We start from the raw sequence: 12,034 nt of genomic DNA, 5'->3' as shown, positions 1-12,034 counted from the left end.
GCTCAGAGGAGGGGGGATCCCCAGTACAGAGTCTCAGAGCTGGCAGGACCCTCGGTGACCACCTGCAGCGGGGTTTTCAGTTATTGTTTAGCTGAGGATTCTTTCCTTCACGCATGGCCCATGTGGAAGCCCAAAATGTCAGATGGACAAAAGCTACCAGGGCCAGGAGATGGAGGTCTGTCCACTCAGCCCCTCCACGCTCACCGACCCCAGACCCTGCCAAGCCCCTGTCCCGCCACAGCCTGTGCCACTCTGATTGCGTAGCTGGAACAGGCACTGCAAGACAGAGCAGTGGGATTTGTCTAGAGTCACCCTGCTGATTGGCAGCTAAGCTGCCCTGGGACCTGGGAGCCCGGGCAGGGGCTGTGGGTGCCGCATGGGCTGAACACTCACAGGGGCCTCTTCTCACCAGTGCACAGATCCGGACGGGCGGGCCGTGGACCGGGCCCGGGCCTGGTGCGAGATGGTTGGCATCCAGTACTTCAGGTGAGGGCTCGGCTGGCCCCAGCCCCCAGCCCCCAGGCTGGACTGTCCCTTTCCCTGAGAGGCCACTCTGTGTCCCAAGCCCACCCCAGTCCTAGCTCTCGTCCCCCGACCCGGGCCGAGTGTCCTGGAGTCCTGACCCCTCCTCCTTGCCATGGACAGATTGAACCCCCAGCTGGGGACGGACATCATGCTAGACGAGGTCAATGACACAGTGCTGGTCAACGCCCTCTGGGAGACTGAGGTCTATATCTATGAGCATCGGGAGCAGTTCCAGAAGCTCGTCCAGCTGCTGCTCTCGCCATGAGGCTGCCAGGCCCCCAAACCCCCCCTCCAGCTCCCCCACCACCACCACACCGCCACTGGGCAGAGCCGGGCCCAGGCAGCTCTGGGTCCACAGACCTGGCCCAGGGGTGCCGGGCTTCCAGCCTGAGGCTGGTCCTCAGGCCCCTCTCCCCTCGGTCCTTACCCCCTGGCGCTTTGTGTCACTCCAGGCTTAGAAAGCCTTGAGCCTCCCTCCGGCCACTCCCTGACTGCCAAGGACGGCCCTCGGGCCCCTTGCCCTGGCGGGTCAAACACTAAGGGTGCCGGGGCCTGTGCCCAACCCTGGCCTCCCCGAGGGCCTCAGGCTCCTCCTGGTCCCTGGGGCTGCACGACCCCTTCCACCCTCGGCCCTCTCCCCTGGGGTGGGGCTGGAGAAATGGGCCGTCACCGCCCCTTCAGGAGGGAACCCTGGAGTGGGGTGTCCCAGTCAACTTTGCCCCTCCGCACACCCCAGCCGTCCTCCTGCTCAGATCCACCCCACCCACGAGCTCTCCGTGGCTCTCAAAGGTCGCTCCTGTCACTTCAGTTACTCCTCCCACCAGGAAGTGGTTTATGTGTAGAGCGGGCTCCAGGGGACAGCCCCTAACTGTGAAATAAACGGTTTGATTCCCGTTGGCCTGTGTTGTGTGTGTGAGTGGTGTGAGGGTCCCCCGCCCACCAGCCCCCCTCGGCCTTGACCATTGTCCGCCTGGGTCCACGCCAGAAGGACAGAGGCTCTGTTTCCCAGGCTCTCCAGGGCGGGGACACCTCTTCCCTTTAAGTCTCCCCAAAACCGGCCTGGAGGGTGTTCAGAGGCGGCAGCCAGGCCCGCCTGGCCCACAGTGGAAGGCAAGGGAGAGCCCCACTTGCTAGAAGAGGGGCTGAGACCCAGAGAGGGCAAGGTGCTCGGGCATCATCACACAGCGAGGGAGCAGCTGTGCCCTCAGGCCCATGTGACTCCGAGGTCTGTGCTGGCCTGTCTCCAGCATGTGGAGGAAGGGGGTACAGACGGCAGCCGAGGTGGGAGCCTCGGCCCTTGGGGACTCGGGGAAGAGAAGGGGCTGAGAACAGTGAAGAGATGTGGGTGTGTTCCACCCGCAGGGAGGGGCTGTCAGGGAGGGTCCAGGGTGGTCACTGCACAGCTCGAGCCCAGTAGGGTGAGCCCTGCCCAGGGTAGACGGGTGGGAGGGCGGGGGGCCCCCCGTGAGCACGGGTCCCTGCTGGCCCGGGCAAGGCTCTTCCTGGAGGCGGTGGCCTGAGAGAGTGACCATCCACGTGTGCCCACTGGTCCACGGCTCAGGGGTAAATTATTGAAGGGCAGGTCACATGAACCCGCCTGCGTCACAGGATGCCTTCCCCGCCGGGTCTGGTTACACCCCAGATCGCATTCTGACATCCCTGGCTGGTGAATAATTAAGCTGCCACCTCCTCCTCGGCCGGCCCTCCCTCGCTGGGTCCCACTCTGCTGCCTCCTTCGCTGCCCGCCAAGCAGTGGCCATCGGAGGGTACCGACCCCCAGCACTCCCAGCCCTGCCAACGCCTCCTGCTCAGTTCCCGGGCACGCCTGCTCCATGGCCCCCGAGATGGACCAGTTCTACAGGTCCACCATGGCCATCTACAAGGTGAGTGCGTGCCCGGTCCAGGCCCCCTCCCAGGGCTCAAAGTTCAGCCGGCTCTGGAAGACGGGTGAGCGGGGCAGCAGCTCGTTCTGGGAAAGAAGGCCCAGAACCAGGCTGGGCTGAGCTGTGGGTCTGGGGGTGGGGACCCCTGGGGGCAGTTGGCCACTCCAGCCCCAACCTGAGCCTCTCAGAACGGGTTCATCCCATGAGTGACAGGCCTGCTGAGATAGCACTCAACTGGAGCCCCAATTCCCAAACACTGGACGCAGCAGGACAGGACCCAGGGTGGCCTAAGCTGGGAGCAGGGGACCCAAAGAGCCACCTGGACCCCCAGGGTGGAGGAGTCTCTCTCTTTGTCTCTTTCTGTCTAGGTCTCCCTGTCTCTGCCTCTGTCTCTCTCTGGTTTCTGAGCCTCACACTCAAACTTCCTACCCCTCTCCACAGAGGTTGCTGCAGTCTCCATAGACATTTATTGAGCACCTCTTGCGTATGGGACCCTTGCAATGTGTAAACCTCACAACACACCACCAGTGGAGTAGAAAATAATCACTCTATTTGACAGATAAGAAAAATGAGGCCAGAGAGGTGAAACACCTTGCTCAAAGTCATCAAGGGAGGAAGAGGGCCTGCTGGGATTGGAATCAAGACCCAAGTCTTAAATTCATCACTCAGGGTGCTCTCCACTGGCCGTGTGGTGGCCCACGTGGCCCAGCTGTATCCTGGCCCCCGAGGGGCTCTACTCTGAGCAGGGCGAGCTCTGCCTCTGCCCCAGAGGCAGCTGTCAGCGGCCCACAGGCCCTGGACTCAGGGCAGCTTGAGCCATGCCCAGCTGCGTGCGGTGACAGACCGTAGGCTTCAGCCCAGTGGGAGGAGAACCTTCTAGACGCAAGTGCCCACTGGGCAGGTGGTGAGCGGGAGATGACCAAGGGGACATTGGCCTGGATCCTGGCCTCTGAGGCCCTTGCAGCCGAGAGCCAGGATTCTGGGTGACTTCAGGGTTCTAAGCGGGCTCCCCCAAGTCAGGCTTCTCACTGGGGCTAAGGGGCTCCCGATCCTGAGGCCCATCCTTCATTCCATCTTCTGCTCCCCTCCTCTACCCTCCCTCCCCCTGCCCTCGGACTCCAGAGCATCCTGGAGCAGTTCAACCCCGCCCTGGAGAACCTGGTGTACCTGGGGAACAACTACCTCCGGGCCTTCCACGGTGAGTGCCCGGCCCCACCCACGTGATCTCACCCTCCACTGTAACCTTCGCACCCCTCGATCGTCGTCTCTACACACTCCCATGCGTCACGGTCACCCTCATGCCCTGCGGCCGGAGACCCCTCCCGCACATTCATGTGCCCCCTAGATGCTCCCAGAGATGCAGTGCCCAGTCCTGCGGGCTCACAGAACCCCAACCACACACACTTTAGCTGTTGAGCCCACTGCCATACTCAGACCACCTTGGCACCCCCAGTCTGACACCCTGACCAGCCCCCCATCCACTCACCTACAGCCAAACCTTGCCCCTCACTCAGCGCCTGTCCAAAGAGCTCCCATCCCCACCATTTCCCGACATCCCCGCCCCCACCCCCAGTGCTAATCAGCAGAGGGTTTTGAGCTCTGGAGCAGATGGACAAGCCGGGGACACACCCAGGGCTGAGGGTCACCCAACCCCTCCCTGCTTTTTAAGACTTCAAAGTCCTTGCACCAGCGACCCGAACCCATGCCACCTCACCACTTTGAGCCTCTACGCCTGAGCCTCCCAACACCCCTGCCCACACCCGCCTTCTGACACACACAGATGCCTGCACCCCCACCCACGACAGACGGGCTCAGGTCCTGCCCCCTAGGGAGAGGCCCCCCTCCCCCCCAGCCCCGCTGCTTCTCTGGCCAACGCTACTTCTCCACACACACACACACACACACACACACACACACACACATGGCCCAGGCACCCCTTCCGTCTTCCACCCACCCCCCGCCCAGAGCCCCCCCTCAACTCTCCTGACCAAAGGAGAGCCCTCCAGAATGGGGAGTGGGAGCTCACAGAGCAGGGCTGCGGCTGGACGCCGCCCCATCTCCGTGCAGCTCTGTCTGAGGCGGCCGAGGTGTACTTCAACGCCATCCAGAAGATTGGGGAGCAGGCCCTGCAGAGCTCCACCTCGCAGATTCTGGGTGAGGCACGCCCCTTCCCCTATGCTCTGCTGACCTCTGGGGCCTGGGGGACACGCCTCACTGCCCACCTCCTCCTGTTGCCCAGGCTCTGCCTCCTGGGCGCCTCCCCTCAGGCCGAGGGCCTGCCTTGCCCCCTAGTCTCAGGTCCCAGAGAGGGTTCCTTTTACAGCCTGGCTCTTCCAGGAAGTCCTCCCCAAAGACACAGGCCTTGCAGCCCAAGGGCCCAGCTCCCAGACTGTCCTCTGGAACCCATGCCCCCCCTCACCCCTCCCTGCAGGAGTTCTCCAGGGTAGGACAGGTGCTGCCAGAGTCCCAGAGTCGTGTGGGAAATCCCTGGACTTTGGTCCCAAACCCAGCTTGGGTAGGCCCTTCTGGTGGGAAGCAGGGTGATGAGACAAGCCCTCAACTGAGGCCGCTGCCCTCCATGCCTCCAGGTGAGATCTTGGTGCAGATGTCCGACACCCAGCGGCACTTGAACTCTGACCTGGAGGTGGTGGTGAGTCTCAGACTCCGCGGCCCAGAGGGGTCACTCGGGAGAGTGGGCGGCGTTCCGTGGAGGACAAGGGCCCAACCTCCACGCTGTTTCTCAGAGAGGACTCTGGTAACATGACAACTGCAGCTGCCCTTGGGCGCACCTGCCAGGGCGAGGCTCTGCTGGGCACGTTCACCTGCACATCAGTGACCTAGGAGGCGGGTGCATTTCCATCTCCATTTCACAGAGGAGGAAACTCAGTCAGAGATCTAGTCATTCACCCAAGATTCCAGAGTGAGTGGAGGAGCCAGGAAGAGAGAGGCCCGTCACCCAGGTGCATCAGGCCCAGGGCCCTGCCCCTACCGGCCTCCCCAACCCCTCCCTCCACTGTCCCAGGGAGCAGCCAGTGATCTGACCTTATCACTCCCAGGAGAAAACGTTTCCGCACCCCTGCCACCGGCAGAACTAAACTCAGCCACTTGGTAAGGGATTCCTGGCCCTGCTGATCCGGCAGCCTCCCTGGTGGCCCAGTCACAGCCCAGACCCTCTGAAGAGCTGCCCTCTTGCAGACACGGCCTGGTGTTCCTACCGCAGGCTGCTGTGACACTATCCTCCAGCTGAGGACCCACTCACCCCTACCCTTGCCAGCCAGCACCGTCGTCCCCTCCTCCAGGAAGTCTTTCCTGATACCCAGGCAAGTTCAGTCTCTCCTCCTCTGACTCCAACAGATGCTTCTATCTGTTCTTACGCTTCCCTGATGGCTCAAGTAGTAAAGAATCCGCCTTCAAGGCAGGAGACGCAGGTTCCATCCCTGAGTCAGGAAGATCCCCTGGTGGAGGAAATGGCAACCCACTCCAGTATTCTTGCCCAGGAAATCCCATGGACAGAGGAGCCTGGCGGGCTACAGTCCTTGGGGTTGCAAACAGTTAGACATGACTGAGCGAGAACACACACACGTCCGTTCTTAGCAAGTGGTGGTGAAGAAAACCAGCTCTGCGCCAGAGCACCTGGGTTCAAAGCCCAGCTCCGCTAGCTGCTGGCTTTGAGACCTTGGACAAGCTACTTAACCTCAGTGCCTCAGTTTATCTGTCTGTGAAATGGAGATAATCGAAACTGCCTCATAGCATTCTTATGAGGATTAAGTATAAATTACTGACCCTGGCCCCTGTAGCCCTCTATGTACCTTAGCTATGATTTGAAGCACAACTGATGCCCTACCCCTGCCAAGACTGGGAGTTGTGCCAGAGCTGGGATGTGGTCTTCTCTGTGGCTCCAAGGCCTGGGACGGGGGCCTGGCACGGGGGCCCGGCACTGAGCAGGGCTTCGCTGCCTGGGAAGGAGAGAACAAGCTCTGAAAAGGGAGCAGAGCTGGGCCAGAGGGAGAGGAGAAGAGGGCCTTCCGGGGCCACTGTGGGCCGAGCATGCACAGAGCGTGGCATCGGCAGAAGACAGCTGGGGACGGGTGTGAAGGGCCTTGGGAAGCTCAGAAGGAAATTTCAACTAACGGTGACTGCATGGCTCCCAAACGTGTGCGTGGGAAAATGCTGGGTGTCCGGGTGCAATTTGGGGACACCATAAAATACTCACCAGTTTGATAGCCATGGCGAAATGGGGAAGAGTTTCATCAGCAGAAAACAAGCATCCACCTCCACTCGATAAAACCATATCCCTGGCCCATTTCCGGGACACCTTGAGGCTTAGTGCTAAGCCTGTGTCATCTCCCAGGGCTTGGGTGGGGAGTTACAGAGCACAGACCACCCTGGCAGCCTGTGACTTCCTCTCCTTGTGTCTGATGGCTTGTCATGACACTCGTGGCACACCAGGGCTGGATAGAGACAAGTGTCACCCAGGCCCACTCTATAAAGATAGCTGCCCTCTTTGGGTACCGGTGTCTTGGCTGTGACAACAGGGCAGGGCCCCTGGCCAGAGCCACATTGGCCCAGCACAGCAGAGGCCGTCTCCCCCTCGGGCTCATTCATTTGACAGCAATTCATCGCCCTATGCCTGGCACTGCAATGGGCACTGCGGAGGGGATACAGCAGATAAAACCCCCTGCTCTCCCCAAGGGGGAACCAGACAAAACCCAGGACAAATAAGTGAGCATATGTGTGATGGGTTAGATGCAAAATGCGCCATGGGGGACAAGAGAACCTCCATAGGGAGTAGAAAGTGTTGGAGGGATGTGATTTTTAACAGATATTCAAGACAACAGCACTAGAGAGCTGACGTTGTGAAGAGACCTGAAGGAGGCAGGGAGTGAGCAGGGAGACAACTGCGGAAGTGCTCTGGGCAGAGGGGTCAGCACGCAGGAAGGCTTGACAAGCCGCATGGCTGGAGTGGAGGCATCAAGGGCCAGGGCCGAGATGAGCCCTGGCTAACAGGGGCCAGGCCCTGTGGACCTTGTCGGACCTCTGGCCATGCCTCTGAGTGTGCTGAGCAAAGGAATGACAGGACTGTTTTTTGTTTTGTTTTTTTTAAACCAAACCTTTTTTCTATTGTAAACTAAACTGCAGGCACAGGACTTCCCTGGTGGTCCAGGGGTAAGACTCTGCTTCCAATGCTTGGGGGCACGGGCTTGATCCCTGATCAGGGAACTAAGATCCCACTTGGCTTGTGGCCAGAAAATAAAATAAAATAAAATAAAATACCGGCACAAAAAATGTCACGGAACAAATTCGAGCTCAGTGAATCATTATCAAGCGGGCCGCCTTTGAAACTCCCGTCCTGGTCGGGAACTTTGTCAGCCGCCCTGAAGCCCCTCCATGGGCCCCCATCAAATCGCAGACCCTCTCTTCCTCCAAAAATGACCGCTGGTCTGACACTGCCTTGGGTTTCTTCATAACCGATCATCCAGTCCTATGTCCCCAGACACGAGAACTTGTCTTGCTCTCTCTCTCTTTTAAAATACGTTCTTGAGTCTCTTTTAATCCAGTGTTTCCTCCACCATCCCTTTCTTTTCCTTCCAGTTTATCCACTGGGGCCTTTTGACTTGGTTTTCTGGGCATTCCTGGTGCAGCTCAGCTGTTGCTTTGTCCTCTGGATCCAGAGGATGGCTCAGACTCGGGTTCCATCCGTTTGGCCTGCCTGGAGGGGATGTGTTTTACTCCTTTGCAATCATTATTTCGTTGAAGTTGACAGTGTCCCCTTTTGGACCAGCAGAAGCCTCTTCAGTCTGGCACGTGAATTCTTTGGCACAACCCTCACGGTTCTGACGGTTTCCTCGCTGCCTAGCCTGACAAGATAGTTCTCGTCTGGTACTTCTGCTGCTCTACAAATGGAATCAGTCATCTCTCCATGAAGCCCCTTTAAAATTTTTTCTGCTTTTAGTGGAAAGTGATATTCAAGACCATTATCTGCTCACTAGGGGTACCCATTGCTACTGGGTTCATCACTGTTCCTAGACTTTTTCAGTGGCCAATGCTATATATAAAAACATATGTGTATATAATAGATAAGATACATATGCCTAGATACATACACAGATGCATGCATACATAGATACATATATACATTTGTACAAACCACATATATATACACACGTATATATATAAAGATAGAAATCTTCATAATTAATACTGATACTTCCAATGCAGATTTAGCACCGGGTTTTAGTTAACCTCTTCTCTATTCCACTGGTATCTCTTTTGTTCCACATCAAGAGTCCTGATACTCAGGAATTCTCTCGCAATCCGTTGGTTAGCACTCCATGCTTTCATTGCTGAGGGTGTAGATTCAATCCCTGGTCAGAGAACTAAGATCCTGCAGGCTGACAGTGTGCCCTCCCTCCAAAAGTCCTGATTCCCAAGCACACAGAAAAAGAAAGAAGAAGAATATCCCACAGTTACCGTTTGCTATACCACATGCTACATAGACACAACAGTCGCTGAATAACGAAACTAATTCTACCACCACCAATATGATTTCTGAAAACAGTTAAAGTCTGTTTTACATTTGCTCTCTGCAGCCTCCCCCGCCCCCTACTTTCAAAGGCATGCTCTGGCGACATTGTGGGTTCTGTTCCAGACCACTGCAAAAAAGCAAATGCCACAATAAAGTGAGTCACAATTTTTGGTTTCCCAGTGCATATAAAAATTATGTTTGCACAACACTGTAGTCTATTAAGTGTGCAATAGTATTATGTAAAAAAAAAAACCCAATGTACATACCTTAATTTAAAAGTACTTTGTTGCTAAAAATGTTAGCCATCATCTGAGCCTTCAGCAAGTCACAATTTTTTGTGAGAGTAACCTCAAAGATCACTGATCATAGATCACCTTAACAGATTGTGACAATAATAAAAAAAAGTTTGAACTATTGAGAGAATTACTGACGTGTGACACAGAGATGTGCAGTGAGTGGATGCTGTTGGAAAGATGGCGCCAGTAGACTTGCTCGACATAAAGTTGCCATAAATCTTCAACGTGTGAAAAGCGCCATATCTGCAGCCGTGCTCTGTCCACGCTGTCGGGACCCAGAGCCGCTGCACCATGCCTGCTCCCCTTTCACCCTCCCTGACCCTTGTTTACACATAGCTATACTTTTAATATTCACCTCCAACCCCATGTCCATGGTTTGACTGGTGTTTTGGTCTTGCTCTCTGACTGTCCCCATGGGGAGGACTCATGTGAACAATGTTCTGGGTTGTGACACCAAGATAACAGCTGCTCTCCTTGTCCTGGGGGAAGTCAGTTTCGCTGGATATAAAGTCCTTGCCTCATATTCCTACGTTCTTTCCTCTTTCGCTCACTCTCTTCCTCCTCCCCTTTCTTACTTTCTCCTTCTTTCTTTATCTTGCATCTTGAATGTTGCCATTGAGAAGTCTAATAATCTATATACTCTATTGCAAATCATTTGCTTTTTTCACCTTTGTTGTTGTTGTTCAGTCGCTAAATTGTGTCTGACTCTTTGCAAACCCACGAACTGCAGCCCACCAGGCTTCCCTGTCTTATCCTATCTCCCGTAGTTTGCTCAAACTCGTGTCCACTGAGTCATGAGTCATGAGTGATGCCATCCAACCATCTTTTTTGCCTTCAGTTCAGTTCAGTTCAGTTCATTTCAGTCGCTCAGTCGTGTCCGACTCTTTGCGACCCCATGAATCGCAGCACGCCAGGCCTCCCTGTTCATCACCAACTCCCAGAGTTCACTCAGACTCACGTCCATCGAGTCCGTGATGCCATCCGGCCATCTCATCCTTGGTCGTCCCCTTCTCCTCCTGCCCCCAATCCCTCCCAGCATCAGAGTCTTTTCCAATGAGTCAACTCTTTGCATGAGGTGGCCAAAGTACTGGAGTTTCAGCTTTAGCGTCATTCCTTCCAAAGAACACCCAGGACTGATCTTTAGAATGGACTGGTTGATCTCCTTGTAGTCCAAGGGACTCACAAGAGTCTTCTCCAGCACCACAGTTCAAAAGCATCAATTCTTCGGCGCTCAGCTTTCTTCACAGTCCAACTCTCACATCAATACATGACCACTGGAAAAACCATAGCCTTGACTAGGCGGACCTTTGCTGGCAAAGTAATGTCTCTGCTTTTCAACATGCTGTCTAGGTTGGTCATAACTTTCCTTCCAAAGAGTAAGCGTCTTTTAATTTCATGGCTGCAATCACCATCTGCAGTGATTTTGGAGCCCCCCAAAATAAAGTCTGACACTGTTTCCACTGTTTCCCCATCTATTTCCCATGAAGTGATGGGACCAGATTCCATAATCTTAGTTTTCTGAATGTTGAGCTTTAAGCCAACTTTTTCACTCTCCTTTTTCACTTTAATCAAGAGGCTCTTTAGTTCCTCTTCACTTTCTTCCATAAGGGTGGTGTCAAATGCATATCTGAGGTTATTGATATTTCTCCCGGCAATCTTGATTCCAGCTTGTGTTTCTTCCAGCCCAGAGTTTCTCATGATGTACTTTGCATATAAGTTAAATAAGCAGGGTGACCCCAATTTTTTTTCTTTTTCTTCAAGTCTAGTTATTTTTCCAGAATATATCTTGATATTGGTCAGTCTGGGACAATATTCTTTGTTATGTGTACTCTTTCAATATGTAGTTTGATATCTTTTTTCTTCAATTACAGGTTTTTGGAAAATTTTTTGCTCTTTCTTTGCATTTCTTTCTCAGGGACTCTTATTATCTGTATGTTATGCGACTTAGCAGCAGCAGCATGTTAATACCTTTGTAGCTTATCTTCAGTATTGGTCTCTTCCTCTTGGCTGAATGGAGCCCAGATAACATACAGATGAGACTGGAATTTTGGGGAAGGTCTGGGCAGGGATATATGTCTGGGAGTCGGCAGCCTGGGGACCGTATGAGGTCACCATGTAGACAGGGAAGGGAAGAGACCCACGGCCTGAGCCCCAGGGCAACTCAACCTTCGGGGAACAGAGAGATGAGGGGGAATCAGAAAAAGATGGAGAAGAGCAGTCAGGGGGCAATGCAAGGGAAACAAGGACGGGGGGAGGACTGCAAGCTGAGGGAGGAAGGTGTCTCAGGAAGAGGGAGTGGTCAGCCGTGTCTGATGATGACGACAGGAGAAGTTGGATGAGTCCTGAAAATTGATCATGGGACTTAGTGATGCAGATGGAATCCTGGTGATTTTGACAGCACTCTTGTGGGTGTAGTTGGTGGGGCTGTAACCTGATGGAGGGTGTTCAAGAGAAAATGGGAGGAGGAAAGTTGTGGTCAGCCCACAGAGACAGTTCTTTGAAAGGGGTTTTTCCTGTATTGATGGATTCAGTTGCTGGACTGCCTCGACACGTGGAACTTACAGGGCACTTTCATGACAGCGGGTCTGCTCTCATCTTCTGTACGGAGGAGCTCACAGGACCTGCTAATGGAGCGTGTCCCATGGGGAGGGGAGCAGGGACCGCAGTCTCTGTTAGATTTGCTGGGAATTCTCAGCACGTGCTGGAGTAGGCAACTTCCTTGTTTCAGAAGGCACCTGCTTAATTATAGGCAGCCCTCTGGTTCCCCAAGAGCAAGAGCTCAAAGGTGTCTTCAAGGATCAAAC

At 54.9% G+C, this 12,034-nt stretch overlaps 2 protein-coding genes across 6 annotated transcripts in view; both read left to right on the top strand.

Annotated features, from left to right (window-relative positions):
• PLA2G6 (phospholipase A2 group VI) overlaps positions 1-1,423 on the top strand; it is a 57,453-nt gene extending 56,030 nt beyond the window's left edge. For 2 of the 5 annotated variants that reach the window (XM_018048752.1, XM_018048753.1), the window contains exons 15-16: positions 413-486; positions 646-790. In XM_018048752.1, coding sequence (XP_017904241.1) covers positions 413-486; positions 646-790 — 219 coding nt within the window. Of the gene's footprint in view, positions 1-412; positions 487-645 lie in introns of all 5 variants that reach the window. The other 3 variants (XR_001918124.1, XM_018048750.1, XM_018048751.1) reach the window with 3 other exon arrangements.
• Positions 2,197-12,034, top strand: part of BAIAP2L2 (BAI1 associated protein 2 like 2) — a 29,637-nt gene continuing 19,799 nt past the window's right edge. Inside the window, exons 1-4 of the mRNA XM_018048749.1 lie at positions 2,197-2,408; positions 3,531-3,606; positions 4,476-4,562; positions 4,997-5,058. Coding sequence (XP_017904238.1) covers positions 2,358-2,408; positions 3,531-3,606; positions 4,476-4,562; positions 4,997-5,058 — 276 coding nt within the window. The 5' untranslated portion in view covers positions 2,197-2,357. The remainder of the gene's footprint in view (positions 2,409-3,530; positions 3,607-4,475; positions 4,563-4,996; positions 5,059-12,034) is intronic.

The sequence above is a fragment of the Capra hircus genome, chromosome 5, assembly GCF_001704415.2.
Source record: "Capra hircus breed San Clemente chromosome 5, ASM170441v1, whole genome shotgun sequence".
NCBI lineage: Eukaryota > Metazoa > Chordata > Mammalia > Artiodactyla > Bovidae > Capra > Capra hircus.
This window is presented reverse-complemented; position numbering and strand designations above follow the sequence as displayed.